A 10,715-nucleotide genomic window follows, 5' to 3' on the forward strand; every position below is an offset into this window, starting at 1 on the left:
AGAAGGCAGAACAGGGGGGGGAGAAGGCAGAAACAACTCCCTCACACAATCAGAAACCCTGAGATCCCAGCCTGAGCCAGGGCAGAGCCCACACAGCGCTGCCTCACCGTGGACAGCTCTGCTCACCCCTTGCATGGGGGAAAAGCCAATGGATACAGAGCTGAAAGGGACAAATGCTTCCAACAGATGGATTTATTGAATTCTACTGATTAGGGGTATGAAAATGGTTATTTAATAAAGATGCTGCCACGGAAACTAAGAAAGGATTAAAAACTCTGACCTCAGTGAAAGCAAGTAAGGTTTATACTGTGCATAAAAAACATTTATCCAAGATTACCATTACAGCCACACAACACAACTGTAACAATTTAAGTTGCTTCAAAGCAGAACAAAGGCTTGGTAGTTGCCACAGAAAAGCCCAAGTTTAGCAGAGTTTAAGGTCCCATTTTTAAATAAAGTTTCAGTGAAGCCAGAATCTGCAGAACACAGAGTGAAAGAAACACCTCCAAGAGAAGCAGCTCCTGGCTGCTGAAGAACACATCAGCTTTCAGCTCCAGAGGAACAAAGGCTACCTCTAGACTAAATTCTGAATCCACAGAGCAAGGCTACACATATTAACTGTTAATGCTTTCACAGACATTCTGACATTTACAAAAACCTACTGCAAGCCAAATAGAGCTGAAAAATCCAGGAAGTCCTCTCAGAGGAATATGATTTCACTTACAGAACACCAGCTGATACACTTTCTTCTTCTCAGTTTTCTCCATTGTTCCCAGTTCTTTTAACATAACTACCTACACTGGCAGTTAGTTAAAATAGGCTGAAGAAACCCTAATTTATCTAGAATACTAGGTATTCAGGCAAACTTCCATACTGAGGACTCAAACATATACTTTAGGAATTGAGCAGATATTTCACAGAAGGGAGTGAAGATATTTCAGTCTCATTGCTAATCAGTGCTTCATGAATTCCCACAAACCAGGACCCTCCTCTACTTCTCCCTCTAAGCTGAAACAAAATTCTAGTTTGAAGAACCCACACAACAGTCAGCCAACCTCAGCAGGGGCTGCCATGGTGCTCCACAAGCCTTCCCCTACCTCAGATCCTGAGGAACCAGGAACCAGCACTGCACAGCAGTACTTAAACATTTAAAGTTTTGAATTATTATAATTGCAGAAAGACTGCAAGCCATATCTGTCACCTGAATTTTAGTGAAACCCACTTATCTACGATTTTACTGTAATAAAGCACGTGTCCTTTCCACAGACATCACCAAGAGCAAATACACAGCAGCACACAAAATCCAGCCTTGAGTCCCCTCCTGTCCCTTCCCTCACTGAGCACTGAGCCAGAGCCATTGGCTGTGTCTGAGACCAACTTCTCACCTCACAAGTTATTTCCAAATGCTGTGAGAGGACAGCTGCAACCCACTGGAATCCTCAGGTTCTGCATTGTCCTGGAGGCTCAGTGTGATACACTTTTTAAAAATTATTTTTTAACAATCCTTGTGTGGAAAAAGAGTAATCTTCTTTACATTTAAATCACCTTTAATATGCAAATACTACAGCAAAATGTTTTTACAGAAATACAGAGAATATTTTAAATTACTGATCATGACTGCCTTTTAAAAATTTCACTCAGCCACTGGATAGAAGACACTGAAGTAAATCAAGCTATAGCAATGGATAAACAAGTTTGCTCTATGTAACTAATTATTGGCAGAACTGCTGCTGGTTTGGGTCAGCAACGTGCCAAACAGAAACACAAGAATTCCACATCTTATTGCCAATTTTATAAATAAAACCAGGTACTGCACTGAGACAACCCTGAATTTATTTCCACTGTGTGAACATCCTGCCAAGGCAGAGCTCACTGTAGTGGTGTGAGGCATGAGGCTCACCTGAGCTACATGTGCAGCCTTGATCTGCCTGGTTTCTGGAGTGGAATGATTTGTCTGGATAGCCCAGGGACACTCAAATCCCCGTGATGATGCTACCTGCCATCCTACCTCTCACTGCACAGGGACACTGGTAAAAAGCAACTGTGCTCTTGCATTTAGGACCCACAGAAAAATAACCACAGCTAGAAACACTGGGGAAGAAACTGTTATCCATTAATAAAATGTAGGAGTGAAAACAGAAATTCCAAGAAAATACATGAGTCATGGGAAAGTTTTCTATGCTAGAGACAGAAGCTTTGATCCAAGACCTTTTAGAACTCAGTTAAGCCAAATCCTGTTAAGGACAGGAAAAAATTCTTTATAGACTAAAGCCTAGATGGACAGGAGAGCATTGTAGGAACTCTTCTCTACACACAAATCCTACAAGCATGCAGGGAAGAAGACTGGACTAGAGCCAAAGTACAAATAAACAACAGTTCTTTGCAGAGTTTAAGGAAAATATCTGTGCAGCAAGAGCTTAACTCCTGACAACAACAAGTCCTTCTTAGGAAGAAAAACAGGCAGCTGCTGGAGCAAATACTACAGCTCAAACCCCTGAAGCCCTCTGGAAAGCCAGACAGGCAAACATCAGCCTGCAGCAGCATAACAAGACAGAGGAGCAAAACTATTTCAAAGAAACACACAAATACCATTTCACAAGCAGTTTCTGCTCAAATTCTCAATAATATGTATGAATGCAACCATCTATTATAAAGAATGATTTACAGAGACTGTGAACTACACAAAATAAATACCACAACAAACCCAGAACTTGGGCACTTCTTTATAATACAACAGTGTTCCTGAGAGCTCATGATTCACTATCAAATGGTATAAAGATTCAAAGCATATATACAGGACAGAATGATTTTGAGAAAACTTTTAGAACCTAACATGAGAATTACACAAGTCTGATGCCTGATCTGCAAAACCACGAAAATGGAACTGAACATGGAGTGGCATCACACTAACCAGGTAGGTGAGCACAAATTCTGGCTTTCCAGCTCAATACTGTATTAGTCTCTTGTTTTACTCAATACTGTATTACTCTCTTGTTTTAAGCAAGAGAATGTACATACCACTGGTGTTACCAAGCAAAAAACTCACATTCATATCCTGTAGAAAGAAACACCTACCAATACTTCCCTCCAACATCACCCACAGCTCTCTGAGTGCTCACTCACAGCACAACAGGAGACCAAAATCAGGTTTATCCAAGTATGCCATGCTCTCAACTCAGTGCAAGATTCCCATAACTGAGTCACCAGCACCACCATGCACTGCCCTGACATGCACTCGTGTGTTTAAGGAAGGTTTAGCTAAATGGCTTTTAATAAAAAATGTCTTGCAATCACTCCCATCTCCTGAAGAGTCCTGCAGCTACAGCACCACTATCAGGGGAACCACTGCCTGAGATCACCTTTGAAAGAATGCCAAGGTTCAAATGAGAAATGAAACCAGCCTGGTTATCAGGGATGCACATCGTGCTGTCATGCCCAGAACAAGGAGTTAAAGGTCTCCAGGAATGAGGCTGGAAGAGATGAATATTTAAAAACACCCAGGACAGGAGGAAAAGAGTGGCATAAAATTAAAAGCACATCACATTTGTCCACAGATAGGCTGTCCCATGGGATGTGTCATTGCATGGTGATTCCAAGGTTCAGCACTAAAAAGGTGGAGCTGTTTAGCTGCCTATAGTGATAAATTAAGTCTGAAATGGGAGAGATCCACCTATCAAGCTCTGTAACTTGAGAATCTTTTAACACTTCCTTACAGACTACAGAAGAGCAATTCCTATATTCCAATATATTTTCTCAAACTGTAAAAAAATGGAGAGCACATAGAAGTCCCAGAACTCTTAAGGCATGTGTGATCTGGCTGATTCATATAAATTTGTAATTTTAGAACTTTCTTTCAAGTAATAAAGATTCACTATGACCTAAACAAGAATTTAATGTTTTCATTGTGAAAAATAGCTATAAACCTGATTTCAATTTGTTTTCACTACACTCTACTCTTTTGCAAATTGTTTCCAAAACCACAGCCTCCTCTGATGTTAATCAAGTGTTCATTTTTGCTTACACTTTAAAAAGTCTTTCTCTCCTGGGAAGCCACTTTTATATACAAACAACATAAAGTGACACAGACTGCATGCTGGAGATGATTAAGAGAAAGCAAAGTTAAATGTGTATCTAAAGAAAGTCACAGCTGTCACCCAAACTATTTCTATACATACTTAAATGAGCACGAGTCAGCACATGCACACCATCAGTAGCTTAAAGAAATTTGTATTTTCATATTTATGCTGATTGTAGCTCTGAAACTAAAGTAACTACAACCCCCACAGGGGGGTGGACAAGGTTCATTCACAAGAACAAAAGGATGTAACTTGAATACATGAAAACTTTTTCAACGCTGTTGGATTTTATAGATGTAGCTCCATTCTTTCAGTTCTATTGTTACCTGAGCTCATACATTTGAGCTGCTTTTCCAGGTAAAACTATGTTTGAGAAGATAAATGTACAAATAAAACTCTCCTTTGAAAACACTGACTATTCTTTTTCACTAAAAAATGAAGCAGACCAAAAAATCTCACCCAGCCACTTAGAATGATAATTCCCAAAAAAGCATCATAACAAAAAAAAAAATCCAAAACTATACAAAGCACATGATTTCAAACATGACCCCACAGAGTGAACTGGTGATTGCTTGAATATCACAGAACAAAGATAATGAAACTGCAGGAAAAGAACATCTGGACAAATAGAACACAGGGAAAAGAGGTGATGATTTGTTGGGGACATTTGCTTTCCAAGACCAGCAGCCTTCTCTGAAGGCACAAAGCCAGCATGGCAATCTTGGCAATTTTGTTATGATGTAGCTGAATTTCCAAGAAAAAGAAATAAAATTCAAGTTCCATTACCTAAACTTGATAAAGATATCAGCACAAATAGAAAGTGTCTCTCCTGAATTCCTAAGAAGTGAAGAGAGAGAAGACAAAGGTCAGAAACTGCAGACTTTTGTATCAGAAGAGACTCCAAGTGTCGGTCCAGAGAATTCCTGATGTCTAATTTTAAGGAGAAAACAGGTAAACAGCAAGGATGTCAGTCTGCAAGTAACTCAGAGTTGCCAGTGTCTGCTAAGAGTTTAATCACAAAGCCAGACTTTGGTTAATGAAGTCAGGACTTAGCAAAACAGAGTTTCTGGGAGATGTAATGGAAACAAAAATTTGCATCACGTGGTGAAAATTAATCCAAAGCATTCCTACACAAGAATGGGGTATACTGTGATTTGAAATCTGAAAATACTTGCTCAAAGTATTGCTAAAAGTGGAAATGGTGTTAGAAGCTAATGAAAAGGAAACATCAGAGGAGACTTGAGACTCTGGATGAGACTATTCTGCACTCAGTTTTGATACTCTGTAGGTCAAATATGTGAAAGAAGAAAGAAAAGAGGATAATGTACTGAAAATAGTTCCAAGGACTTCCTGCAAAGAAGTCCTCTCTCCAAAATGTAGGATATCCAAGTATCTACTTTCAGAAAGTAACAGTTAAACAGTAAAAAGTCTGACAATCACATTTATTGTGCAAACACGGTCTCCATATGAGTGCCTATCATCTCCCTACTGTCTAAAATGTATTACACATCCAACAGTCCAGCTGTTACAATTTAACAAACCAGACAACAGCCCCAGCAGCCCCAGATCTGCAGACAGAATCAGCAGTAAAACCAAAGAAGTAAGACAGGCACATAAATGAATGATTCTGTTCAAGACACTTTTCATGTCTCTGTTGGGTGAAATCCACAGCGTTTTAGCTTATTCACTATCAACACAAAGCACAAGTGGAATCAGCTGCATGCTACACCCCAGACCCAACAGCAGAACATTTACTTACTCCTGGTTCTACTTGAGTTCTATCTGCAATGTCAATATGGACAACCTCAACACTCTTCCATGTGTTTGGATCTAAATTGTGAACCTGCAAAAAACAAACAAGGAGGAGGAATTATTCCCATGCTGGGAATCACACAGTGATGTGCATGTGCAGCACATGTGTGTGACAGGGACCTTTTCAGGATGCTGTAAAGGCAGCATTCTCCAAACCTACCCTTTCTCAAAGGGAATGATCTCCACAATTACAATTTAATTCACTCACTAATCAATTTTAAACCAGCACAAAGCCTTCACTTCTTGTGCATTCAGGAAACCTGGATTTAAGATTAGGCTGTATTCATCTGTCACATTTGTTAGCACTAATGAAATCAAGCTCTAAGTAGAACCATTACCTATTCCAGAATCTGCATTAACTTTTCAAGCTAGAAAGAAGGTGTAAAAAGTAAAGATATGGAAAACACAGATTTCAATAACCTAACTGATGTCACAGGTTCCCCGAATCATAGCACTGCCTTGAAGGTGGACCAGGTGTAGTCTGAGGGTGTGCAAAGGTCTGAGGATGGAATTAACTCCTCACCTGTGATCTGTCCAGCACACCTAAACTCAGTTACAGCCAGCAGAGCTGCCCAAGAACAATCCCCCTTCTGTGAAGCACATCCAGAGCTACAGCTCACCCAAGCACGGGCAACAGACTGACAACTACTCCTCCCTGGATGGTTTATAAATGTTTATCACTACAGATCAAAATTTTCCTGAAGTGACACATGAACCAAATTGACTGTCTGGAGCAAAACAAGAACATCAGTAGTTGGGACAATTTACAGAGGCAGCTTCAATATGTAACTACAGAGTGTTCACAGATTAACTCCAGTGGTCTTGTGAAACCTGTTTCCAAATAAATTTGTCAGCCTAATTCTCAGTAGAATGCCTATGGTGAAAGAACATGAAATAAAAAAATGACTTGCTGAAAAGCTATTTAAGTATTTGCATGAGAATCAAGCATCTGTATTGACCTCTAAACATGAAAACCAAACCCCTTCTCCTGTCCTTGGATCTCCTCAGATGAGACAGCTTGACCACCTTGCAAAGACCTGAAAAATGCTTTTCTTGCTTTACTCATGGTAAGGAATTTGCTTTATGCAGTAATTATCCACCACCACTAGGTATAAAATACTTTATCTGTACTGATTGCACTAAGGCTTGGTATCCAAAGCCCAACTCACGTTCTCTGTTGTTCCCAAATCTGGTTTATGCCAGGTCTCAATTTTTATGAAGAAGTCATCTTTCATGTATTCATTCTGTAAGAATTAAAAGCAAGAAGCACAATTACACCTCTCTGCTCTAAGTTTAGATATCACTACTAATCCCTGACTAGCAACACAATCTATTGAAATTTCCAGAGAAACAGCCTTCTTCCCTTACAGAGATAGGTACATGATAATCTTGATAATCATGAACTAGAGCAGTGAGTACTAAATTGAAACCAGACATGTTTAAGAAATCCACCTGTGCACACCAGTAGAAATAATCCTGCCATTTACTGTCCTGCTTCCTCAGCCCTGAAGTTCTTTACCTCAATGTTCAAGTAATTTTTCAAATTATTAGTCCTGCAGTTAGATGTTACTGTACAGCACAATTACAATCATAAAGCTGGATCATAATGGTCCAGCTGCCACCAAATTGTACATGCAAAAAACAAGAAAAAAACCCGCAAATTCCAGAAGTCAGAGGGCACACACCTGTGTGCACTGATAGCAGGATGAGTCAATCTCAACAGTTCAAACTCACTTGTTACTCCTTGTGTCACATCCACATGGTAACAATCTAAACAGTGTTTGCAAGTGAGCAGATAAAGCAGTTTAACATTTAACTAATAAGTTTTCATTAAACAAGTCACCAAAACATTTAAAACAGCATTAAAATCTTAATGATGTGCCTCCAATGCATCATAAAGAAACAAACCCAAATCCTGAGCTGATCCATTTAGATTCCCAGTTACCCCATTTTAACTGAGGCAGGAATTCATTTTACAGCAACAGCATTTCAGACAGGCAGGGACTGATGCCATTTCACTGCACTTCCTGCCTTCAGGAGTGTAGGAGCCTCTGATATGTCATTTTTTCTCCTCCCACTTTTTTTAGCATTATGTCTTACAAGGACAGACATTATGCATCTGTAATGGTAATTAAAGGCATAAAAGAAGACGTAGAAAATGAAATAATTTCTCTGACAAATTACAGTTCTAATCATAGCCATGAGCAGACAAATAAAGTAACAGGGAGCTCTGCACCAGGAGTCCTAGCAAGGCACATTATGACAGGCTGGAGCCAGACAATTGTAGTGGTAGTAATAGACAAAATATATCCCAAAAACCCCCAATATATCACTGGTAGGATTTCAAATACTCACTGTCACAACTGGTGTCGTTGGAAAACACAATGCAGTGCAATGCAAAGGAAAAGAAAACACAGAGCATTATTAGATACAATTGCTTCTGAAAGGTCTCACATATAAAAACACCAACAAAAGAACACACATGGGGGAGACTCACTTGTTCTACAGTAGGGATATGCATTCCAGGCCTTCTCGTGGAACACCAGGGAGCCTTCTGGAGCAATCATCCTTACAAACCCAGGGACTTTACTGGGGAAACAAACATGGAAAAGGTGTTTAAAATCACACCAGCTGAAATTCCTCATTGGCTCCTTCCACACCAATAAGAAGGGCACATTCTACCCAAGCATTTGAGGGGTTATGAGGTAACTTGTCACCTCCAGTGAAATACACAGGAACTTCAAAGACTTTCCAGATCATGACAAGATTAACAAATAAACAGGAAAGGTAATAATAAGGTAATTGAGCTGTGTGATCACAAGAAAAGCTGTGCTATCCTTTCTGTTGCAGAGCAGCAAAGACACCTGTTGAGGAAGAGCACTGCACAGAGCCCTCACCTCCAGCTCCTTGGCAAGCAGCTCCTGACCTGCAGCAGGAACTTTATGTCCCACTCATCCCTGACTCCTGTCTAGAGCAAGCAAACACAATTCTTTCAGCTGTCTCAGACAACTATCCCACATATTTAAAATCCACTGTATTTCACATTTCCTCACTCACCAAGCACCCATGCACAGTTCAGCAAATTACAAAGTGGCAGAAAAACACAAACAAGTGTCCCAGAACAGCAAACAGTGGAAGGCTACCCTCACCTTTAAACATTTCTTGCTTAATACCAAGGGACTACAACGTGCATCAAGGCTTTTCTCACCTCTTTAAATGATAGATTTTGTGAGTGTATTGTCCCTTCTCGCCATCCTGTTCATAAGGCTCATTTTTTAAGACCTGAATTCCTTCCCCACCTCCTGTTTCGTTTTTGCTAGCTTCTGCCACAGAATAAAGTTGCCCAACTTGATACTGAAAAGGGAGAAGACAAATGTTAGCACCAAAGTTGGCCAAAACTTTTAACATGTTAAAAACAATTAGTTGTTTCCTCTGACAATTCAGTAGTACAAAAAAGGTTATCAGCAAAGTAAAATGCATCATATAAAAGATATATAGTGAACACTGACAACTTTTTTGCTACACATCTCTGCAACTCACAAACCCCAGGTCTACACTCAGGTTGTTCCACACCAACCCAACACTTTGGTGCACATCATAACTTCATTTTTCCTATCCCAAAAGATAAATGTATTTGTTGTTTTTCGCTGCACCAAGAAATATCAATTCTGAGTTTACAGATTTTGGAGTGACCAATTTCCAGCTCTAAGCCTTCCCAATTCACACTTTCAACCAACTCAATGCTGCCCTTACAAGACCCAGGAACCCACACTATGGAACAAGTGTAATGTTTCCATCAGAAGCACGACCAACACCCTGGCATGACAGACATCCTATCGTGACTCCCACTGAAATGTACTTCAGTGCCATTCAAATTGCTAACTTTATATCTGGGAAGACAATTCCTACACCTGTGGCTCCAGGAAAAGGCTTGGAGTCCCTCAGTGCTGGATCAGCAGCAAAGTGCTGCCACAGGGCACATTTGTATTGCTGGCAGTGGAATGCTCTGTGCTGCATTTGCTTCCTTGGAAATTCTTTGATCAGAACAGGGCTCACACCTGCATCACTCATCTCAGTCAGTGCAGCAACAGCACAGGGAACGTTTGGACTCAGGCTGGTCACATTTCTGACACACAATCCCCTCCCACCCCTCAGTCTGAATAAAGCAGGGAGGATCAGGACATACCTCTTGCACTGAGCAAGGTAAAACCACTCGGCTGAAAGAGGAAAAGAGAATATTCAGTAAAACGAATCATCAGGCTTCACCTGCAGATAACAGATGTAACACAGACGTTCAAGAAAGAAGTGTCAAAAGGAGCCAATTCAAGTTTTCTCTTCAGTAATCTCTGTGACAGGGAGGCTTTGGATATAACACAACAAACCCAAGTAAAGTTCAATGCCAGGTTACTAAAGGAAAAACAAGGGATGGAAGATGGTAGAATCCACACAAAAGAGCCAGGAAATCTGGGTTCTACTTTCAGCTCTGTCATAATAACTTTGTGTTATGCTAAATCTGTTTATAAACTTTTGAACCTACACATTACCTTTACTACCACTGAGGCTACAGTCACTGGACTTTGAAGTAGTGAGCAGCCGAAAGTGGGATAGACAAACAAACCAGTTTGTGTTTGGCTGGCCGGAGCCCCCACGGGAGAGATCCACCCAGTGGCGTGGGGCTCCCGGCGCCCCCACAACAGCAACCGGGAGCAGGGAAGGGCTGCGGCCCCGCTCCGGGCCAGTCGCCACTGCCATCCGAGCTGCTTTCTAAGGAAAACGGGGATCAATCACCCACGGCCCGGCCGCCTCCCCGCGCCGCGCCCCGCGGGA

At 40.8% G+C, this 10,715-nt stretch overlaps 1 protein-coding gene across 3 annotated transcripts in view; it reads right to left on the minus strand.

The window, feature by feature from the left end:
- The window catches only part of PITPNB (phosphatidylinositol transfer protein beta), an 18,277-nt gene extending 7,656 nt beyond the window's left edge, over positions 1 to 10,621 (minus strand). Inside the window, exons 1-7 of one of the 3 annotated variants that reach the window (XM_033518211.1) lie at positions 10,433 to 10,619; positions 10,075 to 10,105; positions 9,097 to 9,242; positions 8,386 to 8,477; positions 8,244 to 8,251; positions 7,058 to 7,132; positions 5,836 to 5,919 (exon numbers count right to left, since the gene is read on the minus strand). In XM_033518211.1, coding sequence (XP_033374102.1) covers positions 5,836 to 5,919; positions 7,058 to 7,132; positions 8,244 to 8,251; positions 8,386 to 8,455 — 237 coding nt within the window. In that variant the 5' untranslated portion in view covers positions 8,456 to 8,477; positions 9,097 to 9,242; positions 10,075 to 10,105; positions 10,433 to 10,619. Of the gene's footprint in view, positions 1 to 5,835; positions 5,920 to 7,057; positions 7,133 to 8,243; positions 8,252 to 8,385; positions 8,478 to 9,096; positions 9,243 to 10,074; positions 10,106 to 10,432 lie in introns of all 3 variants that reach the window. The other 2 variants (XM_033518210.1, XM_033518212.1) reach the window with 2 other exon arrangements.
- Positions 10,622 to 10,715: the final 94 nt, after the last annotated feature.

This window comes from Parus major, chromosome 15 (genome assembly GCF_001522545.3).
Source record: "Parus major isolate Abel chromosome 15, Parus_major1.1, whole genome shotgun sequence".
Classification (NCBI taxonomy): Eukaryota; Metazoa; Chordata; class Aves; order Passeriformes; family Paridae; genus Parus; species Parus major.